Source organism: Trachurus japonicus, chromosome 5, assembly GCF_045865225.1.
Source record: "Trachurus japonicus isolate A0001 chromosome 5, Traja_1.0".
NCBI classification, from domain to species: domain Eukaryota; kingdom Metazoa; phylum Chordata; class Actinopteri; order Carangiformes; family Carangidae; genus Trachurus; species Trachurus japonicus.
Genome location: NC_140911.1, coordinates 34,389,972 through 34,417,685, shown reverse-complemented (window position 1 = coordinate 34,417,685; position 27,714 = coordinate 34,389,972). Strand labels below are relative to the sequence as shown.

The following is a 27,714-nucleotide window of genomic DNA, read 5'->3' as shown; positions in this document are numbered from 1 at the left end:
AAGACAGCAAGAAAACCACAAATGGTAATAGAAAATGATTATTTATCAGGGGGTCATGATGGGACTTTGGTCAAGAGACAAAATACTGACATTAAAGGAGAATCCTGGTCATCTTCTAAATAACGCTCTACAGCTATAGGTCCCTGAGGCAATTTTTTTTTTTCCAGCATGGCCACGCCAAGACCCGCCTTACTAGGCCTCTGATTGGCTTATCACGATGCCCTCTACTCTGCCGGTTGGGTTTAGGCATGAAGAAGGGAGTGGTTAAGGTTAGGGTAAGATGCTGGTAGGCTAGCCTTGCAGAGGTCAGCCAATCAGAGGCGGAGTAAGGCGGGTCTTGGCGTGGCTATGCTGGGAAAAAAAATATCGCGTCCCTGAGTGCTACCATAAGAAAAGACCCGAGAAAAATATGTACAGCCCGGACCTAGCTCTCCTCCTGCTTGCTGCGCTACACTGCAGTTACATAAACAGTGAAGTATTGGGGGCAGAACTTTAAAACCGTGACTTTGACCTCTATTATGCTCATAATATCACTACACGCTTTGCAACATCCACCAGTGCCTTACCATACCATTACCATTCATGTCCATTTCTCATGAGAGCAAGGGACTGTCATTGTTATGTTCAATGTTTATGAGTAATGTTCATTTGTTATCTGTTTGACACCTGTTTTAACTGTTTGACAACTTTCTAATATCTGAACTCGTGTTGTGTTGTGGGATGAGGTCAAAATGACTAATTAACTAAATAACTAACTATCTAACTAACTAACTGACCAACTGAGTGACTAAATGGACATTCTTTAGCCCAGATTGCAATGATTGGAAAATCAGTTTTATAATTTTTTATATACACACACTGTTCGAAAAATAAAGAGTCGCCTATATTGGTTGCCTAGCAACGACTACTGTTATTTTTGGTAAAGTATGTGTATGTATATGAATGTGAAGCATTACCATAAAGTGTTTTGAACTGTGTGTCTGGCTGGCTATATAATGTATATGGCTATATAAATGCAGTCCATTTACCATTTTTGCATTAGAATGAATGGAGGTCAAAATGACCTCTTGGCGGTTCTAGGTAAAATCACTCTTTTTTTCGTTCTCTTTTATACTACAATCATGAAAACGCATAAGATGATGTAGAACACACTTTTAGGAAAAGTCACCGACTGGGAGACGTAGGGTTTTTACACAAACAGAGTTACATGCATTTTAAGAAGCGAGAGAGGTCAAAATGACCTCACGGCGGTTCTAGAGGTTCATAAGGCTGTTGAGTGTACTAAGGGCGTTTTCACACCTGCAGTTGTTCCGATTCAGCAACTAAACCGATACAACTGTTGCGTTCTTTTTTCTGGGCCGTTTGTGTTCACATTGCATGATTCTAAAGCGGTACAGCGCTTTGCGCTGTGGAACAGCGCCATAGCAACGGCCCTAACAACACCCCATCAGCTGATCAGCAACAATAGCAACAATGAACCGCGGGCTGACTTGCAGTAGTGAGGAGGTTCAATTTCTTATTAATATTTGGGCAGACGAGTAGCCTATTTAGTTGAAGTTCAATTAAAAAAAATGCCCAAGCTGACTGGTTTATGGCTGGGGCGAGACCTTGAAGTATGCCTATAATGTGCTATAGCTACAAATGTAGTCTAATAGGCTACATTATTATTTATTATTATTATTATTATTATTATTATTATTAGCTAGTGACCAAGCGTGCTGTCCGCTGTCTCAGTGCTGCTGACACGTGAATGAATGACAGAGCGTGTCACTGCCCGTGAGAGAGAGAGAGACAGAGAGAGAGAGAGAGACAGGGAGAGGGGTGGTCAGGTTGTGTTGGTCAAGCTGTGTTTTCAGTTTCAGGTGTCATAGTTATGTCAGATGAATTGTCCTCTAACACAGCCATTCTCAACCTTGGGGTCCCTCCCGACCCCAGTTGATGTGGCTGGAGGGGGCGAATGAACGACATGTTTCTTGGCATGCATTGCTGACCTGGGCATTGTTTCTTAATAAATTAGAAACATTTTTCTTATCATTCCCCTTTTCCGTGCATGGTTGAAGGAGACTGGCTTGCATCCACGCTCCACTCGCCCCTGCGCCGACAGGTCCCCGCATGTCACATAAACCAGCCCGGGTGTGTGGACACCGCATCAACTCGCCAGCCGCATCTATTTAAACTCCGTCGCTTTGTTTTGTTCTTTTGCCCTGATGAAAACCTCCAGGTCGGAATATTGGCCATGGAGACAAAACTACAGCAGCCAATTATTTTTTTCAGTGCAGGGATCAAGAACTAAAAAGGCAAAAAAAAAAAACCCACCGCGGACAGCGCTGCGCTTTATCCATCATGCGTTCACACCGGCGTGTGTGTGTTTGTGTGTTGGGGCGGGGGGTCGCGGACAGCAGTGCATGTGAAATTGGGGGTCGCGACTCAAAAAGGTTGAGAACCACTGCTCTAACACACCCTACAGTTTGACTCTTTTTTTCTTCTAGTAAACGGGCACCGTAGCATGACTAGTTATAGGGGTTGTTTGCGGAGCTCTGCCCGGTGCTGATCGCCGCGGGTCAGCTTGGAAAGGCTGGTGGACTCATGGCTTGAGTTTGCGTCTTTCTTTTCTTTTGGCCACCGGCTTTCCTGTTTTAAGGCCAAGACGACACGCTGCTGATGCTCCATTATGTTTTTGGGGCAGTTGCCCGTGGTCCTCCTCCTCCGGTTGCCAGGTAACCAGTCAATTTGTTCCGATACATGTGTCGGTTGCGTTCTCACTACAAACGAACCGCTCCAGGGCTCGGATGGAAACGAGCCGAGACCGCCTCTCCCAAGCGATCTCGGCCCGCTTGTTTTGTTCCGCATCGAGCGCGATTGCTGTGTTCACATCTGACCAAACGAACCGATATATGACGTAAACGCTCCCTGTTTCGGAACAAATGGTCAGGTGTGAAAGCGCCCTAAATTGAGAAAAGCTTCTGGCATTGAGGGTCTTTCCAACAAAGTACTGAAAACACCTACAGTAAATTGTTACAGTTCTTGACCCATTTCCTCTAAGTATGCTTTAAATCCAGTATTGTTCCCTCTGATTGGTACAAATCATTCATTAAACCAATTCCAAAGTCAACCAAAAATTACCCTAGGGTCCCTCTCAGCTATAGAGGAGTCTATAGGAGCCTTTTGAGTACAGTTTATAAATTAAAATCTAATACTATTCTCAATTCCAGGTTCAATATCTATAGACCGAAAACATTTTGGTGGAGGAGCATGGATTCAGAAAACATAATTTAGATCATGTCTAGATCATATTTACACCCTGAGAACTGCAATTAGAGCCAGAATCTCTGAGGGGAAGTCTACCTTTGTTTGTTTTATTGATTTCCAGAACGAGTTTAAACTTATTTCAGCTGGGATGGATGGTATATTTTACCAAGCTGTTAAAGCTTTATACAAAAGTGACATGTATACAGGTGAATGATATGAGGACAGGGTGGTTTCCCGCTCCACTAGGAGTCAGACAGGGAGATATTCTCTCTCTTCTTTTCCTTGTTTATGATTTAGCCCCACAAATTAAAAATGAAGATATATGAAATTAAATATACTTCTGTATGCGGGTGATATCATTATCTTGGTAGAGAGGGAGGCGGAGTTACAGTCACTGTTAGACATTGATAATCATTGGTGCCAGAAATGGAGAATGTCAGTTAATCAAGGGAAAACTCAAGTCATACATTTCAGAAAACAGAAGCTCCTTTAATTTTAATGTTAAAGTTAAGCCATTATATTACACAAGTTTATGCAAATACCTTGGCTTCACCCTGGATGTATTAATACCCTTACTGATACAGCAGCCAGGGCATTAGGCACTATTATAAGTATGAAGAACTGTAAAGATCTTGGTTATGCCTTTTCAAAGCTCTATGATGTGGCTGTGTTTCTCTGATTTGGTGTGCAGCTGGAATATGGAGGAGTTATCCAAGGTGAATGCTATTCAAAACAGGGCTATTCGTTGTTTCTTATGTGTGCACAAATTTACTCCTGTATTAGCTTTCCAAGGTGACATGGGTTGGGAACCTTGTTTGATTAAGCAGAAGGGAGAAATGCTTAGGCTCTGGAATTGCATGTCTTCTATGCCTGAGGGTAGAATACCAAAAAGGTTTTTAAAGTACATAACTATCCTTGGTGTCGTGAAATGATTGCTATCTTTAATGAAGCGGATCAGCAATACATCTACACAAATGGTTTGCGATGTAGTGTTAATTTTGTTAAGCATAAGTTATTTCTTGAGTATAAAGAAAAATGGGCTAATGACATCAAAACACAGAACTTATTCTCAGTTGAAAAATGTGTACTGTCCAGAACCGCATACTGGATAGATCCAAAAGATCTCTATGTGCTCAGCTGAGGTCTGGGATTCTCCCTCTGGCATAAGTAGGAAGGTTTAACTCTGTGCCTGAGGAGGGAAGACTCTATACTGTATGTAATCTAAATATGATGGTGGATGAACTTCATTGTTTCATTATCCATTATATGACTAAGCCAGGCAGTTTTTATTTAAGAAGATGCAGAGTGTGAAGCCTGTGTTGGTTTGGATTTATGATGAGGTTAAGTTGGAATGGTTTCAGAGAAGGGGTCTTTACTATAGCTACTTTTGTAAAAAAGTGCTTGGAAATTAAGAAAAAATGAATTTTGTGAATTCTACTTGAAATTTACAATCTATGTGGCTTGGTTTGGTTTATTTTGTGTCGATTATGTTTGCTGGCTATGAGTATGAAATCTTTGTCTTGTAAGCCATTATAGGCTGGGCTGGTGTGTGACACATGAATAAAAGAAAATTCAAATTCAGTACTGTGGGGGAAAAAATATGTTAGAAAAGGAAGGATTTAAAAAAAAAAATGTAATAAACAAAGTTGTATTACAGTACCGAAAGGACATTGTATTTGAAATACGTCGGACAACGTGCTTGCAAAGCTATTTGCATATCCATGTCCTTCAATGGAAAAGGATTTAGTCTGTTACTTTTTATTTTCTCAGTTATTTTCTCAAGATATGAATTTGGAACAAAAGTCGTTTGGACTCGACTTCTCCTTTTTTGGAAAATAGGAAATCCTAGACTGGCGTCATCTCACTGGAAGTGTTGTGAAAAATTGCTTGTAAGTGATCTTCTCTAAAGTTCAGCTGCCACCCCAGAGGTTTGAACATGTCACAAAGAGAAGAATGAGTGGAGAGAATGATCCACTGCACTGAGAGGGCTATGCTGGCATTTGGTAGATTAAATGATGATGAAAAAAATCCCCGCAAAAAGAATAATCTGCTGAAGACAAAAGGAAGAGAGATTCTACGTGCTACGTCTCATGTAGGGAAGTAGTGATGCATCTAAAGAGGTCTACTGTATGTAATATAAATTTGTGCTCAACTTCTCTAATGATAATTCTGGAGTGGATCAGTGCATCGACCGTAGTCAGTGCTCACTAAAAATGAATAGTTTACGCCAAAGAAAAAAGATACTTTTTAAAGAAAAAAGAAAAGGACAGAAAAAAAAATACCTAAAAAATATTTTCAATCTCCAGCTCAACAGTTCTTCAAGACCACTGGTACAACAAAAGCGAGTTTTTTGTGAGAGAAACCCTGCATCTAAAAAAATGTTCAAAGACTCAATTCATGAATATTTTACACGATGTGCCAGAACTTCATCTGAGCATCTGAATGTACTGGAGTCCATCAATAGCCTATCTGTCTTAACACCCAGGCCACACACAGCCCCCCCCTCCTTCTTTCTCTTTCTCTTCCTCTGCCTCCCGTCTCTCCTCTAACAGCCATGCACAAGGCCACCCATTGAAAGACCTTCTCCGTCCAACCTCAGCAGTCCCCCGAGGTGCCTATGTACAGACCGTGGTGCCTGGGATTGAAGTGTGAGTTGGTGAGGGAGAGCCAGTGGGGTTCGTTGCTTCTTCCTCTCTGATATGGGGCTCTATAGGACTTCCTTTGACACTCACTCTGTTAGATGATGAAGGTTTGTTTGAGGAAAAAGGACGGTGGAGTTTTTAGTGCTGTTTAACTCTGAGACTTACACTCCATTCATACAAAGCACTGTATCTTATGTATAATTCAAACTCTACACCATAAAACTGCTATTTGTTACTTCGCATGAAAACAAAGTAAAAAAAAAAAAAGAAGAAGAAAACAAAAACTGGAAAAAAAAACCCACAAAAAAGTGGAGAGGAGTTTATAATTCATTGCTCCCTATAGGGAATGTGATCCATGATAAGTGGTGTCATGAAATTTAAAAAAATATATAGCATTACTCAACGTGCTTTACACTCTTAATTCAGTTAAAGGTTAAAAGCCAGGGTTGGATTATCAACCAGGCAAAGCAGGAAACTGCTCCAGGCCGCCAGAGCTCCTGGGGCCATAAAAGCTGCACTGCATGTAAAACGCTTTGTTTGATTTCACCGTCTATTCGTCCAGGAATATGCGCCACTATAGCACAATGCATTGCACATGGCGTGTCCCTTTCATCATCTAATTTTGACAGAAATTTCACAAAAAGCAACCATTTTATTGCTTGCATATTGCATATGTCTAAAATGACCATGCCCAAAATAACCGTTTTTTAATATTATATAATAAAAAACAGGACGTTCTTAGACATACATTTTCACAACTGTCCACTGCATTATAGAGGGCGGCTGTGACACTCAGCGTGCTGCATTATGAATTGTTTATATAAGCATACACATGTTGCATCCATGTTGCACAATCTTGCATCTCATGATCTACATCCAGTGCCAGTATTCACAGCCAGTGCAAGAAGTGTGTCCCATATGTGCAGAGTTGGAAAAATAAGGGTGTGGAGGTCAGGATTTGGCATTTACTGAAGTCTAATCTTCTTGAAGGAAACCACCGTTTGTATCTTTAAAGATAGTGATTGCAGGTTGGCAGTGGGTGGGACATGGTCATTGGATATATTCTGGGGTTTTGCAGACCTATCCACCACTGGCATTCTTGTTTAGTGATACCTTTGGTTTGTGTCTTTTTAGAGTTAGCCATCCCTGAAGGAAGTCTGGCTTCTGATAGTGTGGCTGCTTTGGAAGAAATAAATCCCTGATAAGCAAAACTGAGACAAAAAACATCTAATCAAAGTGTGTCATATTGCTGGAGATATTTCTTCAATTTTTTCCCCCTTATCTTGTCCTTGTAGTATTCCTGGGGAACGTTCCCAACAGGATAAGCCTGATAAAGTGTTTATCATTATTCTGTTTTATAATAGATTTTTCTCCCTATATGAGGTTCTAGGAGAAGGATGGTTTTCCTTACATTAAAGAAATGTGACCTTGTGTTAAAATAGGGGAGGTCTGGGTGGTTGATCGGTGTCCAACAGTCCTCAGAAGGAGAGTCCTGTCATCTTCACATGCTTATATGAAAAATAAGAGTAATGTTTTATCTTTGGGATATCACATTACTCCTCAGATAGAATTAGTTTACTTTAATGGTCTCCCAAAAGCCTGTTTTCCACCGCTCACTACACCGCAGTCACTGTTGGCATTTTTAAAACCTCCTTTGTGACTGATTATTTTCCCCACCATCACCATGCTGTAGTATTCTGCTTAAGTAAGCAATGCAGAGGAACATTATTGGATTGAGCAGAAGTGACAGGCTGAGTGTGTTACATATGATGGTGAAGTGAGGCAGAGGGAAAGGAGGGCTGATGACACCGAGAGAGAGAGAGCGAGAGAGAGAGAGGAAGAGGGTGAGAGACGCACATTGTACTTTGTGCCGAGCAGAGGGAAGCGCGCTGCTCCTCTCCTCCACATCACACTTTCCAAACACTGACGGTAAAACAAAGGAGGCCAGGATGTAGAGACAGTTTGGGGATGTGCACAGACCCCGGCGCTACTGATCGTTTCTTCTAACTCACTTGTGGATTCCAAAGACTGGTGAAATCTGCTTTTTGGTTGCTTTTTGTCTTTTCTTTTTGGCGCGCTGCTCGGTGTTAGAGGAGTCTGTCGATAGACTGAGGAAGAGGAGGAGGAGGAGGAGGAGAGGTGCCGCTCGCTGCTTCATCCCGCTGGATGGATCCGAGCCTCTCCGCGCGCACTTGTTAACTACTAGTACTCGGTCTTCATAGAAACTCCTCTGTTTCTGCAGGGAAGAGCTGGGATCGTGTTCCCTCTTCCACTTTCATCGGTGAGTTATTTCGCTCTATTCCTTGTTGTTTCAGCTATTGTTAAGAATCTTCCCAAATTTAGCACGTCAGGTGAACTGGTGCGTTTTTTCCCCTACAGGGTGTTTTGGCGATTTAATGTGTTTTCAGTGCGTAAACCTTTTTCTTTTTTGCTCAAGTTTTTAATATTTTCATGATGTATAGAAACGCAGTTCACTGACTTCTAAAGGCAGGATGATCCGACTTGTTACTGCAGAAGCTGAATCAGGTCATTTACTTTTGAATTAACTGAATGGAAATCTACAATAATATTTCCGTGTGGACAAACCTGGAGCAGATTAACATGATTCAACAGGTCTGTTTCAGTCCATGACCGTCAGTGAGTCTAACCATGCTGTTTAGGACCTTAGGTGTATGATTGTTTCTTTGATAGTGGTGTTTCTGTTGTTTTAAGTTGAACTGAGAAAGAGAAATCCATAAATGGTTCATAAATGCAGTACAAACTGTTGCAGGTTTCACATATCAGCGGGAAGTACACAATAAACTTCTCACTGAGGTCAGACATCATCTTTACCTGTGTGGTGCCTCTCTGGTTGACCTTGTGCTTTAGTTGTACCCATACACCAGCTGTCTTTCCACAAAATTGGATGACATTTTCGGGCAGGTTCTGGTGGATTTGGACAGAAAGCAGGGGAATGTGACTGGAAATTTAATGGAGGGGAAAAGTCATTTGGAACCTGAAATGTCACGGGTTTCATGCTGCTCCTTTTTTTTTTTTTTTTTACCAAATGTTGATTTGCAAACACTGATAATGTGGTTAATCATATTGTGTACTGCTGTTTTCAGCTTTATGTTTCCTCTTCTTTCTTTTTTTTCAATTACCATTTACCTCTCAGATGCCAGTTTATTTCGAGGCAAGTTGAGTCTGAAGGTGAGGAGGACTTTCTTTGAAGACTCTCCATCACAATGGCAGCAGGAGTAGCAGCATGGCTCCCATTTGCTAGGGCAGCAGCCATTGGCTGGATGCCCGTTGCCAACTGCCCCATGCCTGTTGCCCCAAGAGACAACAGCAAGAGACAGGACGAGCTGATCATCCTCAATGTCAGTGGCCGGCGTTTTCAGACCTGGAGAACCACTTTGGACCGCTACCCAGACACCCTGCTGGGCAGTTCTGAAAAGGACTTCTTTTACAATGAGGAAATCAAGGAGTACTTCTTTGACCGGGACCCTGATGCCTTCAGAAGCATCCTCAACTTCTACCGGACGGGGAAGCTCCACTACCCCCGTCACGAGTGCATCTCAGCCTACGACGAGGAGCTCATCTTCTTCGGTATTATCCCTGAGATCATCGGCGACTGCTGCTACGAAGAGTACAAGGACAGAAAGAGGGAGAATTTAGAGCGGCTGCAGGATGATCAGGAGGAGAACAAGGACATGAAGCTGCCCAACATGAATTTTAGGGAAACCATGTGGCGAGCCTTCGAGAACCCCCACACCTCCACCATGGCCCTGGTCTTCTACTACGTCACTGGTTTCTTCATTGCCATTTCAGTCATCACTAACGTGGTGGAGACGGTGCCGTGCGGCTCCACTGCCAACCAGAAGGACATGCCATGCGGCGAGCGCTACACCGTGGCGTTCTTTTGCATGGACACGGCCTGCGTCATGATCTTCACAGTGGAGTACCTGTTGCGCTTGTTCGCCGCGCCTAGCCGCTACCGCTTCATGCGCTCCGTGATGAGCATCATCGACGTGGTGGCCATCTTGCCGTACTACATCGGCCTGGTGATGACCAACAACGAGGACGTGAGCGGCGCCTTCGTGACGCTGCGCGTGTTTCGAGTGTTTCGCATCTTCAAGTTCTCCCGCCACTCGCAGGGCCTTCGGATCCTGGGTTATACGCTGAAGAGCTGCGCGTCAGAGCTGGGCTTCCTCCTCTTCTCTCTCACCATGGCCATCATCATCTTCGCCACGGTCATGTTCTATGCGGAGAAGGGCTCCAGCTCCACCAAGTTCACCAGCATCCCGGCTTCTTTCTGGTACACCATTGTCACCATGACGACGCTGGGGTGAGTAATAGACACATGCACACCCACGTACACTGACAGACAAACACACACACACACAAGCCCAGGTTACTGTAATACATGTGTACACGTCCTAAGAAGCCTTAACCTCTTGTTCCCTGTGCTACAGAACCAAAACAGCCGGTTATGATGTTAATAAATGCACTAGATGATTGTCTTGTGTATTTTTATATAAATTGAATAATTTATGAAAAACACTTTGAATTTCAAGAGGGAATTAAGACAGCCCGCCCACATAACTCAGTACACTACAGCTTATTTGAGGCTGCCAGTGTGAGTAATGGTGGGCAGCGTAGCATTTATCTACCAGCACAAACACTCGTGGCATCTTGTTTACCTCACTTAAGACTTGCCAAAGAAGCAAACAGTTGAATGCATACAATAGTACAGGAAGGTACTGAATAGATGCCTGGATGCAATGCATGTTTGTGTGTGTCTCAAGGACTTGTTTAATATACAGTCATATATATTTAGTTCCTTTTTATCTATATGTCTATATGTTTATGTGGGAATACTGAAATTTCTTTCTTTCCATTTTAATTCCTTGCCTCTTGAGAAAATGATGTACAGTACAGTATGTACTGTAGCCTGACCTCAGATGTGAAAGAGCAGGCTGAACCTTTATGATTGAAATTGTACTGGTGCTAGACAAATTAGACGAACAAGAGGTCGACCGATGTAGAACTACCCAATGAACAAACATCATTTTTCCACCTTTTCACCCTTGTGACATTTAAGTGACACATCTCCTTATGTTCTTTTTAATAGGTAATAAGGATTTTGTTCAGTTTGATTATTATTCAAGGGGGGAAAAAAAATTTTTTACACTGTGTTTCTGACAGATTCGTCTCCTAATTGGTCCCAGACCAGAAGCACTGTATTTATGGTTTAGACATTCTGTGTAAAGATGCCTTGTGTGAAATTAATTTAATACATTAGAAAGTTAGAGCTCTCTGCTGCATGCCTGGAGGCGAGGTGTCCCCTGAGAGATCCTCTGTCACCTTTATTATGATTCCACTATGCTCTTAATCTTTCACACAAGCTCGCTGAGATGCAGTGCTATGAATGGCAGGGTGAACTTGAAAGTGTTGCTGAAGTCAGGGTGAGTGAAGCACTCTTATGAAGGCACAGTGTAAGAATAATGATAAGTTCCTGAAAATCATTTTTCAGCTTGTCTCTTTTCTAGGTCTCACTGTGTACTGTATAGTAAAAATGCAAAACTGCCTTTAGAATAAAATGATTACACCACTGATAGATAGATAGATAGATAGATAGATAGATAGATAGATAGATAGATAGATAGATAGATAGATAGATAGATAGATAGATAGATAGATAGATAGATAGGCATATTTCTGAGGACAGATAGCTAGAAATCAGGCAGGAAAAGCATTAACATTGCCTCATACCCACATGCCTGCATTTACTGTGAAAGGGCTTTTTGGTCAATGTGATTCCTCATTCTTATCCATACTGGCTGTGAGGGGATTTCCCCCCTCATGCTTTGTCTCCTAAATCTCCTAAATGTTTGCAGTGGATGCAGTGGTTGTAACATTATTTCATACAGTACAACACAGAAAACATTACATCCTCACATTTCAGAAGCTGTAACCAGTGAGTATCTGTTATTTTTCACCAATGAATTACTTCCCACCACTTACTACATCAATCAGGTATCAGAACTGTTGTTGATTCGTTCTCTGGGTGGATTTTTAGCGCAGATGTTCATTGTTGTTTTCCCACACCTGCAGCTCATCAAGGAAATACAGTCTGTGTAGGTATAAAAGAATGGATTTCCACTGTAACACTGGGAGACCCTCAGACTGCTGAGGCTTCTTATTAACTTTAACTCAACATACAGTAAGAGCACATTCTTGCAGAGCCCTTTAAAGACCGTTTAAAGTACAATAGATTTTAATTAAACCAGTAGTTTCCAATCTTTTTGGCTTCTAACAGCTCCACCTCCCTTTCTTAACTTGTCCCTTGGTTTCCTTTCAATGAATGTTCAAATGAGTCAAAATCTCACCAAAAATCAAAGATGGATAAATTATCTGACAATGCCTCAGAATTTCCTGCTGTCCCTCTACAGTATGTACAACTTTACATTCTTCAGTCTTAAGGCCCTTAGACACCAGGGACGTATAGACTATATGTAATTCGCACATCAGATTTTTTTTCAAACTCTGGTTTTCATCATGAGTCCTTCAAACTGACTGAAAATGCGTCATCATTTTTTTAGGAGTTAGGGTAATTTTTCAATGACTGAACGCTTTGACCAATCATGTCACATTAAAAGGAGGTACATCACAACCCTACAGAACACCATGACAACACTGTCAACAACCTGTGTCTCTCATCACCTTGTCTTGTTTGACAAGGGACACGAACATTACAAAGACAATGAAATGAAGGACAGTGTGGTGAAGCATCGGCAAACAACTCAGCTATAGTATGAGATACTGATCAGATAGTGCGCTGCTGTTTTGGAGGTACATGTACTGCAGTAGAGGTGGTAACAAGATGACAGTGGCCGACCCGACACTTTGGTTTATAATTGTTGCATCCGTCACATATTCGCATCGCCGGTGAATATATATATATATAATTCATCACGTCCATATATATAAGGGCCTTTAATATGCAATATATGTATATATATATATATATATATATATATATATATATATATATATATGTATATTAATACATTTTGCTGCTAATATTAGCCTACATACTTTTACTCTAGGATTTTCCGTGCAATACTTTTACTAGCACTTAAGCATTTTACACTGGAACTTTTACTTTAGGGTCGTAGCACTTCGTCTGCCACTACCAATAACTCAACATATGTTTGTATTCTTTAAAAGGCCCATTTTTTGATACTATTTATGGCAGTTTTTTCTCGGCAGTTCAGTCCATTCAATACAGTTTGTAATTACCTCTCTGGTACTTTTCATTATCAGTGGCAGAGTCCGCCACCCTGCACCAGAATCAAATTACCAACCAGAACTCAAATCCATAATTGTATAATTATGGAAAATATGAACCTGTCCTTTAACTATTAATGAGGACCTCCATTCCCAAAAGAATGTTAAATTAAGTATCATCGCAGTCACTTTTACAGATTCTCCAAACACGACTACAGACTGAGAGATTTAAAGCCTGTTTACTTAGAAGTCCTGTGATTTTATTCATTATTGAGAATGATCTGCTGAGTAAACACTGAACAGGACAATGTGTGGGCGGGTTGTGCTGCACCTGAGTTGACCCTTACCAAGGTTATGATGCGACCTTGAGGCTTGGAATGCCAACAAAGTCCAGTAAGTCCATTTCCCTGCCAAGGAGTGACATGTTTCAACTGGCAACTTTCTGTAATTTAAAGCAACCATGCTGTTGTTTCAGAGCAGAGAGCTGTTGATTGAGGTTAGTGTGTCGGAGATTTGTTGTTTCTCAAATAAAGAGATGGAAACCATTTGAAAAGTCAAGGAAGAATCTCCATACCAGAATAGAACAACCCTTTCCTAAAGGCTGGCACACATTACAGGATTATTCAAACCTTTACAGATTAGAAGACCACACACTTGATGATAACAAAAGACAGATCGCACAAGATCTTTCTCTTCTGATCTTATAGTGTGTAGTCTGCACTACGCAGCACACCGCACACGAACAGATTCTTAGGACAAAAATCGGCCTGATTATCCTGTAGTACCCACCATTACCTGTGCTACAGTATGTGTGTTACAAGTCCTTTGTATTAAACACTGTAAAGGATAGAAATGCCAAGGTGAATGTGTTATGTAAATTCTGAACCCTGAATAATGAGTTTGAGTGTGGAACCATTCTATCCTCACACACAATAGGCAGCAGCACTGAGAGCATCTACAGCCCCAACAATGGTGATCCTCATCACTAACCAAGGACAGTCGTTTGCAGTTGGTGAAAACTATCAGTTGATGCATGTTCAAGGCTAAAACAAGCATTCTGCGAGTGTTGATGTTCAGTATTTCCACTGAGAAACCAATATCCAAAAAATCATTCCATTTTCTTTTCTTGAAAAAATAATCTGACCTTTTATTCCATACTGTCAGTGTTATCTGGATTTTCAACACAATCAATTCAATAGAGACTTTTATACTGGCATTGTTTAAAAGATAGGTATCGTGTGCTGGGCTTTTTTGTGCCCTCCTGCCAAAAAAAGGCCCAGGCATTTATTTGCTTAAAGCAGATATCAGTGGCACGGCCGTTTCGGCTAATGCTGTGTTCAAGGCAGGCTTTTGAAACCGTAAGTTACAGCTTCAAGTCACAACTACGACTTGGTAGCGTTCCAGGTAACCCGTAGCTCGTGTTTTTACCGTCCTGTTGTCTGTGAAAGTTCCCTATAACGGCCACTCGTAACTTCCGACCCGTGAACTCGTACCAGATCGAACTGGTATGACTTCACAGGAAGGAAAAACACAAAGTACGAGTTTCCTTGAACGCACCATGAGTTAGCAGCCCCCGCCCTTGTCAGGCATCAATTGGTCCTCGTGCTACGTCACCACATTCACGCGCATCCCTTGGCTGCACACACAGCCCTTCATGCCGTTCTCTCCCCTCATTGGATAACACTTGTATCCCACAAGGAAAATTTTCTCCTCGGGTTACAACAGAGCAGAGTGACGGAGAGACTCGTGTTTAGGCTGAAATACTTCATGTAAGTGATTGCTGACGGAAAATAGGACTATTTAGGACTTATATTAACAAAAACATTCCACTGATATCTGCTTTAAATTGCTCAAATTAACAGGCGTTTATTAGGGACCTGCCTTTAGTGTGTCTTAGTGTTGCACCGATACCATTTTTTGGCCCCCGATACCGATTCCGATTCCCGGCTGTGCAGTATCTGCCGATACCGATACCGTTCCGATACCACACAGTTTGGAAAAAAATATATATAAGAGCTTTTTTTCTTCTAATACTATAATCCAGTAGAACTTTTTTATTGCCTACCTGGTAAAAATGTTTAAGTAACACGTTATTTAACCTTTAAATAATGTTGAGGGTCCAATATAACGCATTTTTACATTTAGGAACAGTAAACACACCCCAAACATTTTTCCTCTGACTTGACCAAAACAATAGATTTGATACATGAAATGGTCTTTCCTGCCACTACACTAATGATTACTGTATATACATAAATAACAGTAGCATAAACTGATTGGTTGAACGCAGCCTGATGTAAACATTAATAAACTCAGTAACCAATCACACAGGCAACTCCATGCTGTCCATGTGTGATGTTCAGGGACAGGTCTGAAGACAGAGCGCTGAGGTTGAAGTCCTATAATAATGAGATGAGATGAGAGACACCTGTGACAGTGACAGGTCTACTCTGTAGCTTCGTCTTGACCACATGTCAGCTGATCAGCTGCAGCAGAGGAAACTCCGCTGCTCTCAGCTGCACCGCAACGAGCGCTTTTTAAAATTATTTTTAATTAAGCTCCGGTAGCGACCGCGCCGACATAACGTAGCGGGATCTATTTACATGTGTGCGCACCACACACGGAGAGAGGAGGTGAAAAGAGACAACACTGTTACCTGCTGTATAGGCTACTGGCCACAGACCAGTGTGTAACGAGTGAAAAAGCCGCCGTCACTGCAGCCTGAACTCAGCTCAAATCGACCGGTGTCTGAGCACGGCGAACAAGCTTTGATAAACACACCGGACCCGCGTCGGTTTGGCAGCTCAGTGACGGCGGCTTTTTGACTCGTTACACACTGGTCTCTGTGTGTTAGCGATGGTACAGCCTGAGGCCAGTATACAGCAGGTAACAGTGTTGTTGTCTCTTCTCACCTCCTCTCTCCCCTGTGTGTGCTCAGTGCGCTGCTCAGTGCGGTGCGCACACATTTAAATAGAGATCCCGCTACTTTATGTCGGCTTTGCTTGTTTACATTTCACAAAAAACTCCTTGAAAAGGATTAACTGCAATTAATTGAATTGTTTACATCCTTACTTGGCTTGGCATGCACTGAACACGTGTGATCACACAGCAGTGAGTGTCGGGCGAGAGAAGACACAAGGCGCAGCGTTCATATCAGTAAATGGCATCGGTGCGTCATTTGTTTTACTCGTCGATACCGATGCCAGCATTTTAGTGCGGTATCGGGCCCCTGTGCAACACTAGTGTGTCTCCATTCAACCTAAACCTCACCAGATATAATAACTACTGGATCTCCTTCTGGGGAAAGAGAGGCTTCACTCCGTGGCGGCAGGCGGTGGTGGAACGATAACGTGTTTCTCGAGACATTGAAGACGGTTGGGGCAGACTCGTTTTCGGTCTCGCTGACCTCCGCGTTCCTGGCCCGCACAGGTACCAGGAGAGCGAGACCCCCACTCATGTCGGTCCTCCGCCCTTCCTGATCCGCCCAGTCTCTCCACTCCTCTCCCACACTTCAGCACCTGTCCTGGGCTACACAGTGTTGGCTTGCTCCGCCATCTGTTTTTTTTTTTTTTGAGGGAATGAAGTAACTAATGCAACATAAGGTAACTAATTAAGAACAGTAAATAGTTTACGCTACTTTTCAAAGGAGTAATAAGTCATTTAAAACAAGGAGCGAGCCGAGCCGACACTGGGCAGCCCAGCACAGGTGCTGATGTGCGGCTGAGAGGAGTGGACAGACCGGGCAGGAGCAACCAGCTGAGAGGCGTCTCGTCTGTCCTCTGCTGTCTTTAACGTCTCGAGACACGCCTTTCAATTTGTTTAAAGCAGGAGTAAGCGATCGGGTCATTCTGGCTAACTTCCTGTCAGCCGATGGAGTTAGCAGTCCCCGCTCTCGTTCCTACGTCACCACATTCACGCGCATCCCTTGGCTGCACACACAGAGAGGACCGCCCCTTTATGCCGTTCTCTCTCCTCATTGGATAAAGGTTGTAGGATACAAGGAAAGTTTTCTCCTCGTCTTACAGCAGAGCAGAGTGACTGACAGACCCGTGTTTCAGACCAAACACTCTATATAAGTGATTGCCGTCGGAAGATATAACTATTTAAGACTTATATTAACACAAATATTCCGCTTACTTCTGCTTTAAGGTTATTTGTTTATGTTTAGGCAGGGTATATTTGCATAGAATAATTTTTGGCAACCAGAAAAACAATGTTTGACCTAGTGCTTATTTGGGATGAGCGTTAATTAATTGGGACCGGCGGTTAATTGGGACTCGGCCATTATTTGAAGTTTTACGGTATGTCGATGTGCTCACCTGCTGAAAGGATATATGCTCAGGTGATGAGGTCACCCATAATCCATCAAAGCACGTAAAAAGGCGCAGGATGGAAAAGGAAATCTGTTAACATGGCACTCATTCTTGGCCTCTTCAGCTCTAAATTAGTATGTGTAGTCAGTTTTATCAAAGTGATCACACTTCATCAAGATCACCAGTCTCTACTGTTTGTATTTGTAGATTGAGCTGTGTATGTGTGTGGGTGAGTGTTGGATCATGACCGAGCGTGTGTTTTTTTGTGTAATGGCTATTCATATCTAGCTGACACATAAAACAAATTGCACTCTCTTTACTTCTAAATCAATTTTTTATTTCTATTTCACACAAAGCAGCAAACTTTCATCATCAGATAGTAAACAAGATGCCGGAATACATTTATGGCTTTATTCATTTTCTGCATATCAAAGCTTTTCACAGCAAACATCCATACAGTACTGTACACACAGAGGCGACCAGTTTATTGTGCACTCAGCATCCTCATTCTAAACCCAACCTGAGCTGAGACACTGAGTAGCAAAATGATAAGTTCTGATGATGACAATTGAAACAAAAGGCAGACAACATTTTGATCAAATTCATACAGATTTTCAAAGAGAACATGCACTCATTGATATGCTGCATCATTCACACACACACACACACACACACACACACAGACACAAATACTCACACACGTACTTACTGCCTTTGATCTTGTCTCACCGTTATGACCTGCCTCTCTGCGTCCTCTCCGTGTCTGCGTGAGCCCAGACAGTGCAGCACAGCAGTTCTGGGTAATGGGCTGTAGCTGAGGGAGATGAGGTGGGGGTGTGGGGGGGGAGAGGGGGGACTGGCTGGCTGTATAATCAGCCGCTTTCACTGTCCAGGAACAGGGGTGTTAAATCAACCTCAGGTGGCTGATAAAAGGGATCTGGATTGAATCTCAGCAAGGTCCGCTCCCCGCGGCTGCCTGCTGGCGCTGGCGCAGTCGGAGCCGAGCGGATACACAGCCGTCGGCATCAGTGGGACAGGACCCAAAAGATTGATGAGGAAGGAGGAAGCCCTCTCTCACCCCTATCCTTCTCTCCCTAACCATCTCTCTCCTCCCCTCATCCCCATGAGTCTCCCAGGGGAACAGCTATTTTGAGAAACACAGGCTCTGTGTATGAAAGGGAATTATCTGTTCCAACTATAATCTGATACACGACACAGGCACAATGGATGAGAGCGGCCGCTTATACCTGCGACGTGACAGGTGCACTGGAAGCAAAGGTTCACTGGCACGCCACTGGCTCTCCCAAGTCTCCCACGCCTCTAAAAACATTATTAACCCAATAATGAGAGAAATATTAATGAGGTGTGCATTGAAATCTGACTCTGGTTTTATAATTAGAGTGATTCTCCCAGTTGTAGAGTCCTGGTCCTGGACGGAGGCTTGTTCTGTAGCAGAAAGTGAGAAAATGTTGTTATGCATGTAGGTCATGTTCCCATCTCTGCCTTAATCAGTGGCTATATATAATCTGCTTTTTTCTTCAGAGAGACTTTTAGCTCGCTCCCCTCTGTGTTCTCTGCTCAACATCTCCATTAGACAAAGTGGACTGGGCCTAGGGGCCAAAGGCAGGAAGAGAGAGGTCAGACGAATCGTGCTTCAGGTTCACAAAACCTCCGTGGTGTGAATTTGGTCGAAATGAGTAGAAGGTGACTGAGATACTTCATTTGATTCACTGTTGCTTCGGTTTTGGTTCTGCCTCCACATTTAGAAAACACATCACGTCATACACATGCTTATTAAGGTACTGGAACTAATTTAACTTAAACTTATTTTCATTATTGATTAATCGAGCAATACATTTTCCAGTCAATCTAGCCAGAGTTAATTTTATACTTTGTCTGTGTAGCCATGCGGGTCCATGTAATTTACAGACATATTTCTGTCCATGCATACACCCAGTGTGGGGTAGTATAGTGTTACAGCAGGATAAAGTCTGCAGACTGGAGGGTTTAGGTCGATGGTTTGGTCAAGAAAACATTAGACTGCTTTCTTTGAATTGCTCCCTCACCTTTGCCAAATAATTTCTACTCAAACCATTATGATTTCCAAACTCAAACCTAGTCATTTTTGCCATTTAATGAAACCTCAACCATGACAGTATCACATTAAAGAAAAAAAAAAGTTTTTATTTTTGCTGAAAAGATGGAGGGAAATTACCAGAGGTGTCATGTCATTTGAAGGACTTGTTGAACACGACACTGTCAAATTTGGGGCAATGTTGCCTGGAAATCATTTAATTAATGTTCATCAAAATGTCACTCAGTGAAAAAAAACAAAAAAACCTGTCTCTTTCTCCAAACAACACTCCAAAACCCAGAGCTATTCAATTGACTGCATTATGGAAGGCAGAAAGACAGAACGTTTGAGAAGCTGGAGCCAGTGAAATGTTTGGCATTTGGCCTCATTTATGACTAATCATTTATTATTGGTGGGGTTTTTTTGCCAATTGACAAATAAATGAATCGACTCATCATATCAAGACTCTGAAGCGTACACATGTATTCCTCCATAGAAACAGATGAAACATACTCATACAGGCTTTTTTAGTCTTGTGCGTCAGCTTTGCTAACCTGACACAACAGATGGTTCGTCACACAGAACCATCTGTGAAGGCTTTGTTTGGGAAAGCGTTGGTGGGGTGGGGGGGTGGGGGCTCAAAAAATATCAGGTAGGTAACTGGATGAACCACCTGTCAATATGTGATGTTGCAGGAGAGAGCCAAAGAGGAAACACAACAACAAACTGCAGTCTGTGGGGCTTTGAGAGCTAGTTAGCGTGTATGTAAACAACTCTTGTCATCTTTGCATGGACAGTTTGACCAGAAAAGTCACTCTTATTGAACCAGTCATTTGTAGCAGTCTGTAGTTCCTCAATCGTACAGCTTTGATTGATCCAAATCACTGTGGTTCAGCCACAAACAAATAACTTGGAGCTGTGCAAGGTTACAGCACTATTGTTGTTGTTTACTTTGATATTTGGGAATTGGCGTCTTCAACAAATGATAAGCCGCATACATCTGCGCTCTGTCTTGAAGTTTGTGTTCCTCACGAACACTTTAGAACATGTCAATGAGGTTAATTGTCCAACTCCAACTACAATAAGAAAGTTTAGAGAAGTTTGGTCACAAGAAGGAAAGCAATAGAGAGCAATAATCTCAGGCCTTGTTTTGATGAAAGGTATTCTTAACTGCATTCTTAGCCTGGCACCCGGTTCTGTGTAAAGGGATTAATTAACACTGGGTAGAACAAAGACTCTCATGTTGAGGGTGAATTAATAGTCTGTTTGAGTCTGTCAGTTTTTGCACCATATAGAGTGTTTGCTTTTTTTATCGAAATGTGGGATCTATGTGTGAGGAAGAATTGGATCGGTGCAAAGTGTTTTGCCTTTTGATTTGCTATACGTATGCAAGCAAATCTCTATATTTTCCTAGCATTTGTGTGCTGGAGACATCGTATCTATAAAGCATAATTGGTAGCACAAGGGAGGAGTTTGGATGGCATTCAGAAAAGAAATAAATGCCAATTAATTCTGGAATGACATACATTGTTTTGTTAATAATTCAGGATCTCTGTGCCAAGATGAAACAGAACTGGGATGTAGCGCTGCATAGGTCCTAAGTGGGAATATTCTTTCACACAAATCATCAGAGGTTTCATATCGTGGTGGTTTTCTATGGCAGCCTGCTTTCAGTAAGAAATAATGGGCTATTTTGCTGCTTTGCTGAACCCATGGGGTCAAAATGAGCGCAGCTTGTAGGAAAGTAGAAATATTCCTGCCTTTATCAGACCAAGTTCCACTTGGAGCCAATTTCCCAACACAACGCCTTTTTAATAGAAACCTTTCTAACGATAGCTGTGGAATTTAATTTAGCTCCAACATGGTTTTATTTAACACCTAAACTCATTTAAAAAAGAATTAAACTTAGAAAGGATAGTGATGTCCAGAAAGCTTAACGACCTCTGCTCTTTCTCGCTGTTTCTCTTTTTTTTTCTTTTTTTTACCAGTCTTATCCGAGCATACACATAGACACACACACACACACATCCTACATTTAAACTGCATTGTTGCCATCAGTTCTCCCTTCAGAGTGAAGCAGCATCACCACATGTGCACAAAAATCACTGGTCCAATTACTGATCCCCAAAATCACCGATCCCCAGAGTTTGAACCTGTCTTTTTCAGTTGGTACTCAACATGTCGGCTCAGTGCAGCTGAGTTAGTCTGGGGAAATGTTCACTGTTATCCTCATATTTAAGCACTTACTGTATCATGTCCACCTCTCCCTTGTACGACCAGCTTATCACCACCACACTGTCCACTGTAGCATTTTTACCTCTGGACATAGACAGACACTTTTTCGAGCATAAACCTGTCCATTGCGCCCACTCACCATTCTCTCAAGAACAAACAATTTGGAGAATCCCTATATTGACAGGTACAGTAGGTATTATTAAACTTTAATCCTCCTTCAAGCACTATTTTTTCCTTTTTCATCACCTGTTGTAAACACAGAGGCAAACATGTTAACAAACAGTCGCTTAATTACACATCCAGCAGACACAGAACAACAGTATCAAGCCAATGAAGTTGTGTTTCTGGCAATGCAAATGCAAACTCAAGTGTTTCTTCTTCTCCTCTCATCCTGAAGCCTGGCTCTCTGGCTGCCAGATGATTCACTATACTGTACGTTCACCAATTAGTTGGAAACTTTGTTGCTGCTGTTTGATGCTGGGTCGCTGGTGCAGATTGGGTTCATCAGAGCTTTCTTGTCTGCCTGCTGTGGCTGAAAACTTCACTGATGAGAGCAGTGGAACTAATCAAAACAATAACACTGTGGGCTGTGAAAACCAAAACTATGAGCTGAAAGATGCTAGAAAAAAAGTGAGAGTGAGAGAGCAGACAGTTCATTCAAAACTTGTTGTGAGACACCTTGAACACAACACAATGTCACATAATGACAGTGAACCCATTCCCCCCTCCTTTAACAAAGTTATTGCACATCAGTTCAATAACTTTGTTTTTAATTCATTTATTCAATTATTTTATGTTCCCGTTTATCAGAAATAAAGCAATTCTGGCATCACTGAACAATCCTTCAACCATCTTCAGAGCGATCCAGCTTGAAAAGGCCGAACTGTTTGCTCTCAGTCTCTGCTGCTACTGGACTCCAATTTCTTTTTTCTCTTTCATCTTGTTTTGTCTTTCATCTCTTTTCTCTCTCTAGCCCTAATTGTTTAGCACTTTTTTGCCAATAAGGTAGGCCTATAATGGTTGTTTTTTATACCTGACCTTAGGAGTGAACACACCATACAGACTGCACGGTAAACACCAGCAGCTGAATCAGAACAACATGTGAAGTTACCTGTATTTGTGCTGTTATATGTATTGTGCTGTGATCTCTGTATTTTACTTACTTTACTTACCTTCTTACTTAAGGCGAGACACGGCAGGCAAAAACATCGTTTTTTTCATGCACTTATCAATTTTGAGATTTTGGGCTATTTTGCTTCCATAACATGTCTTCTTTCAGACTAATACAAAGAAATGGTCTAAAATACACATTATGGGTGTTTATTTTAGGGCCCGACCGATATGGATTTTTTGGGGCCGATGCCGATTACGATTATTAGGGGGAAAAAAATCCGATAACCGATTAATCGGCCGATTATTATTTTTTTTAAATTAAGTTTTAAAATTGTATTACTATAATAATATATCTATATATATTATATAATATATAAATTAGGACTGCCTGGTCGACCAAAAAATCATTAGCTGACCAAAATTTCATTGGTCGATTGGTCGCAGGAAAAAAACAAACATTTGGAGCCCTGTCTTGTCAAAATTAAGTCAAAATCAATATGGACTTTTATTTTGAAGGGCCAAATACAGGAAGTCATGACACGTGATACTTTTTTGTTGTTGTTTTTTTTACATGGAACGGCGGGTCTCTCTCTCGCGCTCTTTTTTTTTTAAATCAAAAGCGACTTTTCCAATGTTGTTCCAGACGTTTCTGGTTTGGAGACTGTTTTCAACCATCAGCGGTTGCTGCCGTGCCCGGCACCGTGTCAAAGCACTCACCGGCGGTCAGTCTCACAGCAGTGTCACGGAGCAGAGACATGATAGTCCCGGCTGCAGTCAGAGTCCCGCAATGCTCCACACCGCGGCCCCCCCTCCGCCCGCCACACAGCTTCAGCTCAGTCACTCACCCTCATCTACTGTGTTTATTGGTGATAAATGAGCATACTGCCGTGCCGGTATATAACGGTAAAACCCGACCCCGACCGGCTTGTTGAATCTCGGACCCAACACGGCCGGAGACGAGCATTGATTAATTAATTCACAACCCGACCACGGTAAAAAAAAGAAAAGAAAAGGGAAACAGAAAGCTAGTGGCAACAGGCACAAATGTTGTCTTTGCACAACCTGAGCAGTAAACAGCCTTCAAGCAGCAGTACCCGTGCTTTGTTGTATAAGAACAAGCTATTATAAACCTGTTGAAGCAACTTTTCCCCCTTTTCTCAACAAATCACTTAGTGGTCCTTTAATTGAGATTAAACAAAACTTGTGGTGAGAGGAGTGACAGCCTTTTTTTTTGCATCTGATTTTGTTTCATGTCAGCTCACTTCACAAAGTCTTTTCCGCTTAATCAAGAGCTGTTAGTGACTCTAATCTTTCTTCTTGCTCATGAAACACAGACAGACAGGGCTGTGAGTGTGTGTGTGTGCGTGTGTGAGGCTGATGCCAATTTTTTTCTAACAAGAAGCAACAGTACATTTTGATTAGAGAAACACATGACACTTATTTCAACCTTTTCTTTCCCATGGTGCACTTTTTGAAGTTGTCCTCTTGAGTTACATAAGATGGTGTTTAGTTGCCTGCTTTACAAATTAGTGAAACTGCCTGTGACATGCTTCCTGCGGCTCCTGTATGATCTCACTGTCAGTGAGAACAGCACCAGGCCGTTGCCCACAGCCAGGGTGGAGGTAGAGCACTGGCACGAAGACACTCGTCCTGGTCTTCATGCCAGATGAGTGTGTGTATGTCATTGAATTTGGCACGCTAAGGTCAACAGAGTGAGGGGAAAGTGTTCGGAAAAGACATGACATGTAGGGTCAAGGAAAAGTCAAGAGTCAGGAGAGGTTCTAAAATCTGTAAAAGAAGAATGAGAGTTTTAAAAATTGACAGTATAAAAACAACCCAACAACATGTCACTGAGAGGAAATGGGAAAGGAGATGGATGAGACAAGGTAAGAACAAGGAAAGGGAAGAGAGTAGGGGGGAGGGAGGCTGAAAGGGAAAGGAAGTGAGTGAATGTCAAATAAAAGAAAAAGGAAATGGGAGGAAGGCAGTGAGGAAGAGAGAAGATGGGATGTTATCTTGTACATGCTATCTCAAGATGTTTGTATCAGGGCACAAAGAAGAACCTTGAATGACAAGACACGCTCTGTGCTGCGAATGAGTGGGATATTTTTAGATGCTCTGCCCTTATCTCACTATACAGCCGGTAAGGGTTTGGCTGAGAGAAAAGGTAAAGAAAATGTACTAATAACCTTCAGCGTGCTGTGAAGGAGGATATAGGGTGGGAAAGTGTAGTGGTGCAATTATACTTTCACTGTTACTCCGAGGAGTGTCAAAGCTCACTGATCATGCAGTCAAATTGAAATGAAGAGCTTAAAATGCAAAAGGGGAAAAAAAGAAACTTTTACTGTCCATCACTTTGAAAAAAAAAAAAAAAGTCAATCTTATATAATGAAAGTGTGTGTGTGTGTGTGTGTGTTGTCTACCTTAGCCCAGATGCATTTGAATTCCAGACATTATAAATAATGACAGCAGCATCTTTATTCATGTTTTCCATTACTGTCTGAAATACAGCTGCAGAATACAGCTCCATGTCTGTTACAAGCCATTAAAGATAATAATAACAATAATAATAATGGATTACATTTATATAGCAAAGTTAATAATGAGGACATGTGAACTATGGACGCAAAATTAAGACTTTCAGAGACAAAAAAGCTTTGTCTCAAACAAACAGACAAGCTTTTAGCACATCAGGGAGATGGACAACCAGACTCCGGAGGACTAACTAATGGGCAACCAGGCCAACTGGAGAAATTGGAGGGCATTTGAACTTGCACAAACAGTTCAGAGTCAAAAGTCGCTGAACTCGTACAGTAGGAACCCCTCAGGCACACGTGACGCAACGCATCATGAGATAAAACCAAACTCCGGAGTGCACAGTACAGTACAGTAGCTGCGAGTGAGTGCACAACTCACCGGTGCAAGAGTGCATCTCTGCTCTGCAAGCACAACTACAGCTCACTCGACTCTCACGACAGACTCACAAAGTTTGAATACTGCCCTCTAAAACTTTCAGAAGACCCCACGTCCCCGATATAATGGCAGGAAGAACACTGCTATTTGAATAATAGTCATCATAAATTGCAAGCCACATTCCAGTCCCCAATTGTGACCAGCAGTTATATACATATATTATTCTGAAAATAAATCTCTTTATCTACACTCAGTCACTGTCCTATTGTGTTCCTCTGAAGTACAGACTGTAGATCCATTGAATCATCACAACTCCTGAGATTAGACTGATGGTATTAATCAAGAAGATGATTCAATTACGTAAATCCCCCTCACTGATGAGGAGTGGTGCCACTCATCAGCGGGGAGTTTTAAAAATACAAATGTAGCATTCATGCAGCAGCTTTCTCTTCACTTTGCCTGTAAATATCAATTTATTTGCTTTTTTGAGATCGGCCGATGCCTAAAAAGTGTAGGTCACCTGACATTTACTTGAATCAAGAATTCATTTCTTTCCCTCTGCATCAGAATTGAAAGTGATGATGTGGCTGTGTTTCATTCATGAAGCAAGATATGAGATACGATAACCACAATGAGCTTTCTGATTGGATGGCAAAAACAATCAGTGTCTCTGAGTTTGTTGTAATGAAGATGCAGAGTACATTCATATTGAAGAGGGAAGTGGCGGGGTGGTGTTACATTTCTATTATTTCGTCCTTGGTGATAGATATACAACAGAAAGGTTACTACGCTGGTTTATTTAACTGACCTGAGGAGCTATTTAATTTGTACTGTTGTAATGTGTTAGATTGGCATCATCCCATACAACATTGAAATGTTCATGACAAGATATCATAGGAAGACTTTAATAATAACCTGTTCTTGTTTTTCAGTCTGTTTGTGGTTCGATAAATGGGGGAAGGGGGGGATCCAGCTGTGAGATGTGTTGTTTGTTCTTCGTCTTCACGCTGTCCAAGTTGTTTATTAATTCACGTGCTGGAACACACTTCACAATCGCACCAAACGAAAAACAACATATAATTTAAATCCCCCTCACTGACTTGACTTGTGAAGAGAGTAATCTAACTTGAATGAAAAGCAGCTGCACGTCCATCAAATTAGCTAATTCATATTCGCAAAGGAAGTGATTGCAGCGGTTTTCTTCTAAGAAAATGTCAAAATGTCAGCAACGATTCTAGTACGAGGTGTGTTAGTTAGAGGCCAGTGTGTTTGAGGTTGTGGGCTTCTCCTTTTCTATGCACCTTGGAGGTAGGTGAAGCTGTGCCACAAATCCCCCCTGTGGAGGGTGTCTTAGTGGATCAGCTGGTGGAGCGTGTGCCGTAAAGTCTTATTCCTAACGGCAGTGGGATGAAATTTGAGCCTAACCTCTTTAACCTTGCTGTATGTCGACTCTCCTGTCTCTCGGCTGTGTGAATAAAGGCAAAGAATATCTGTGTAACAAAGAACTCACAAAAGGCCAATAAACTAGAATAAAACAATGGCTTGTGACATATTTCAGATGTGCACAGCATGTTTAATGTTAAGTACAGAGATGCTCAGGAGCTGCCTAGTAATGGCTTCCTCATACTAGAGTGTTTTTAAATGAACAATGGAAGAAATAACTTGTGGCCCTGTGTATCTTGAAGTCTGTATGTCAATAACAAATATGTAGACGTGCTTTTATTGCAGTGCCTCTCCAGACATGTTGTACAGTATGTAGAATGATTAGGGTTGCAAAGGGGCGATAAATTTCCAGTAAATTTACGGTAAATTTCCAGATACTTTCCATGGGAAGTTAAACTGGGGAATTTTGGAAATATTCTAAATTGGAAACTTTGCATGGGAATTATGGGGAATTGTGGGA

The 27,714-nt window shown here is 41.9% G+C and overlaps 1 protein-coding gene across 1 annotated transcript in view; it reads left to right on the top strand.

Moving 5' to 3' along the window:
• Positions 1-7,768: 7,768 nt before the first annotated feature.
• Positions 7,769-27,714, top strand: part of LOC146988046 (A-type voltage-gated potassium channel KCND3-like) — a 92,664-nt gene continuing 72,718 nt past the window's right edge. The window contains exons 1-2 of the mRNA XM_085777675.1: positions 7,769-8,172; positions 9,046-10,218. Of these exons, the coding sequence (XP_085633801.1) occupies positions 9,116-10,218 (1,103 nt within the window). The 5' untranslated portion in view covers positions 7,769-8,172; positions 9,046-9,115. The remainder of the gene's footprint in view (positions 8,173-9,045; positions 10,219-27,714) is intronic.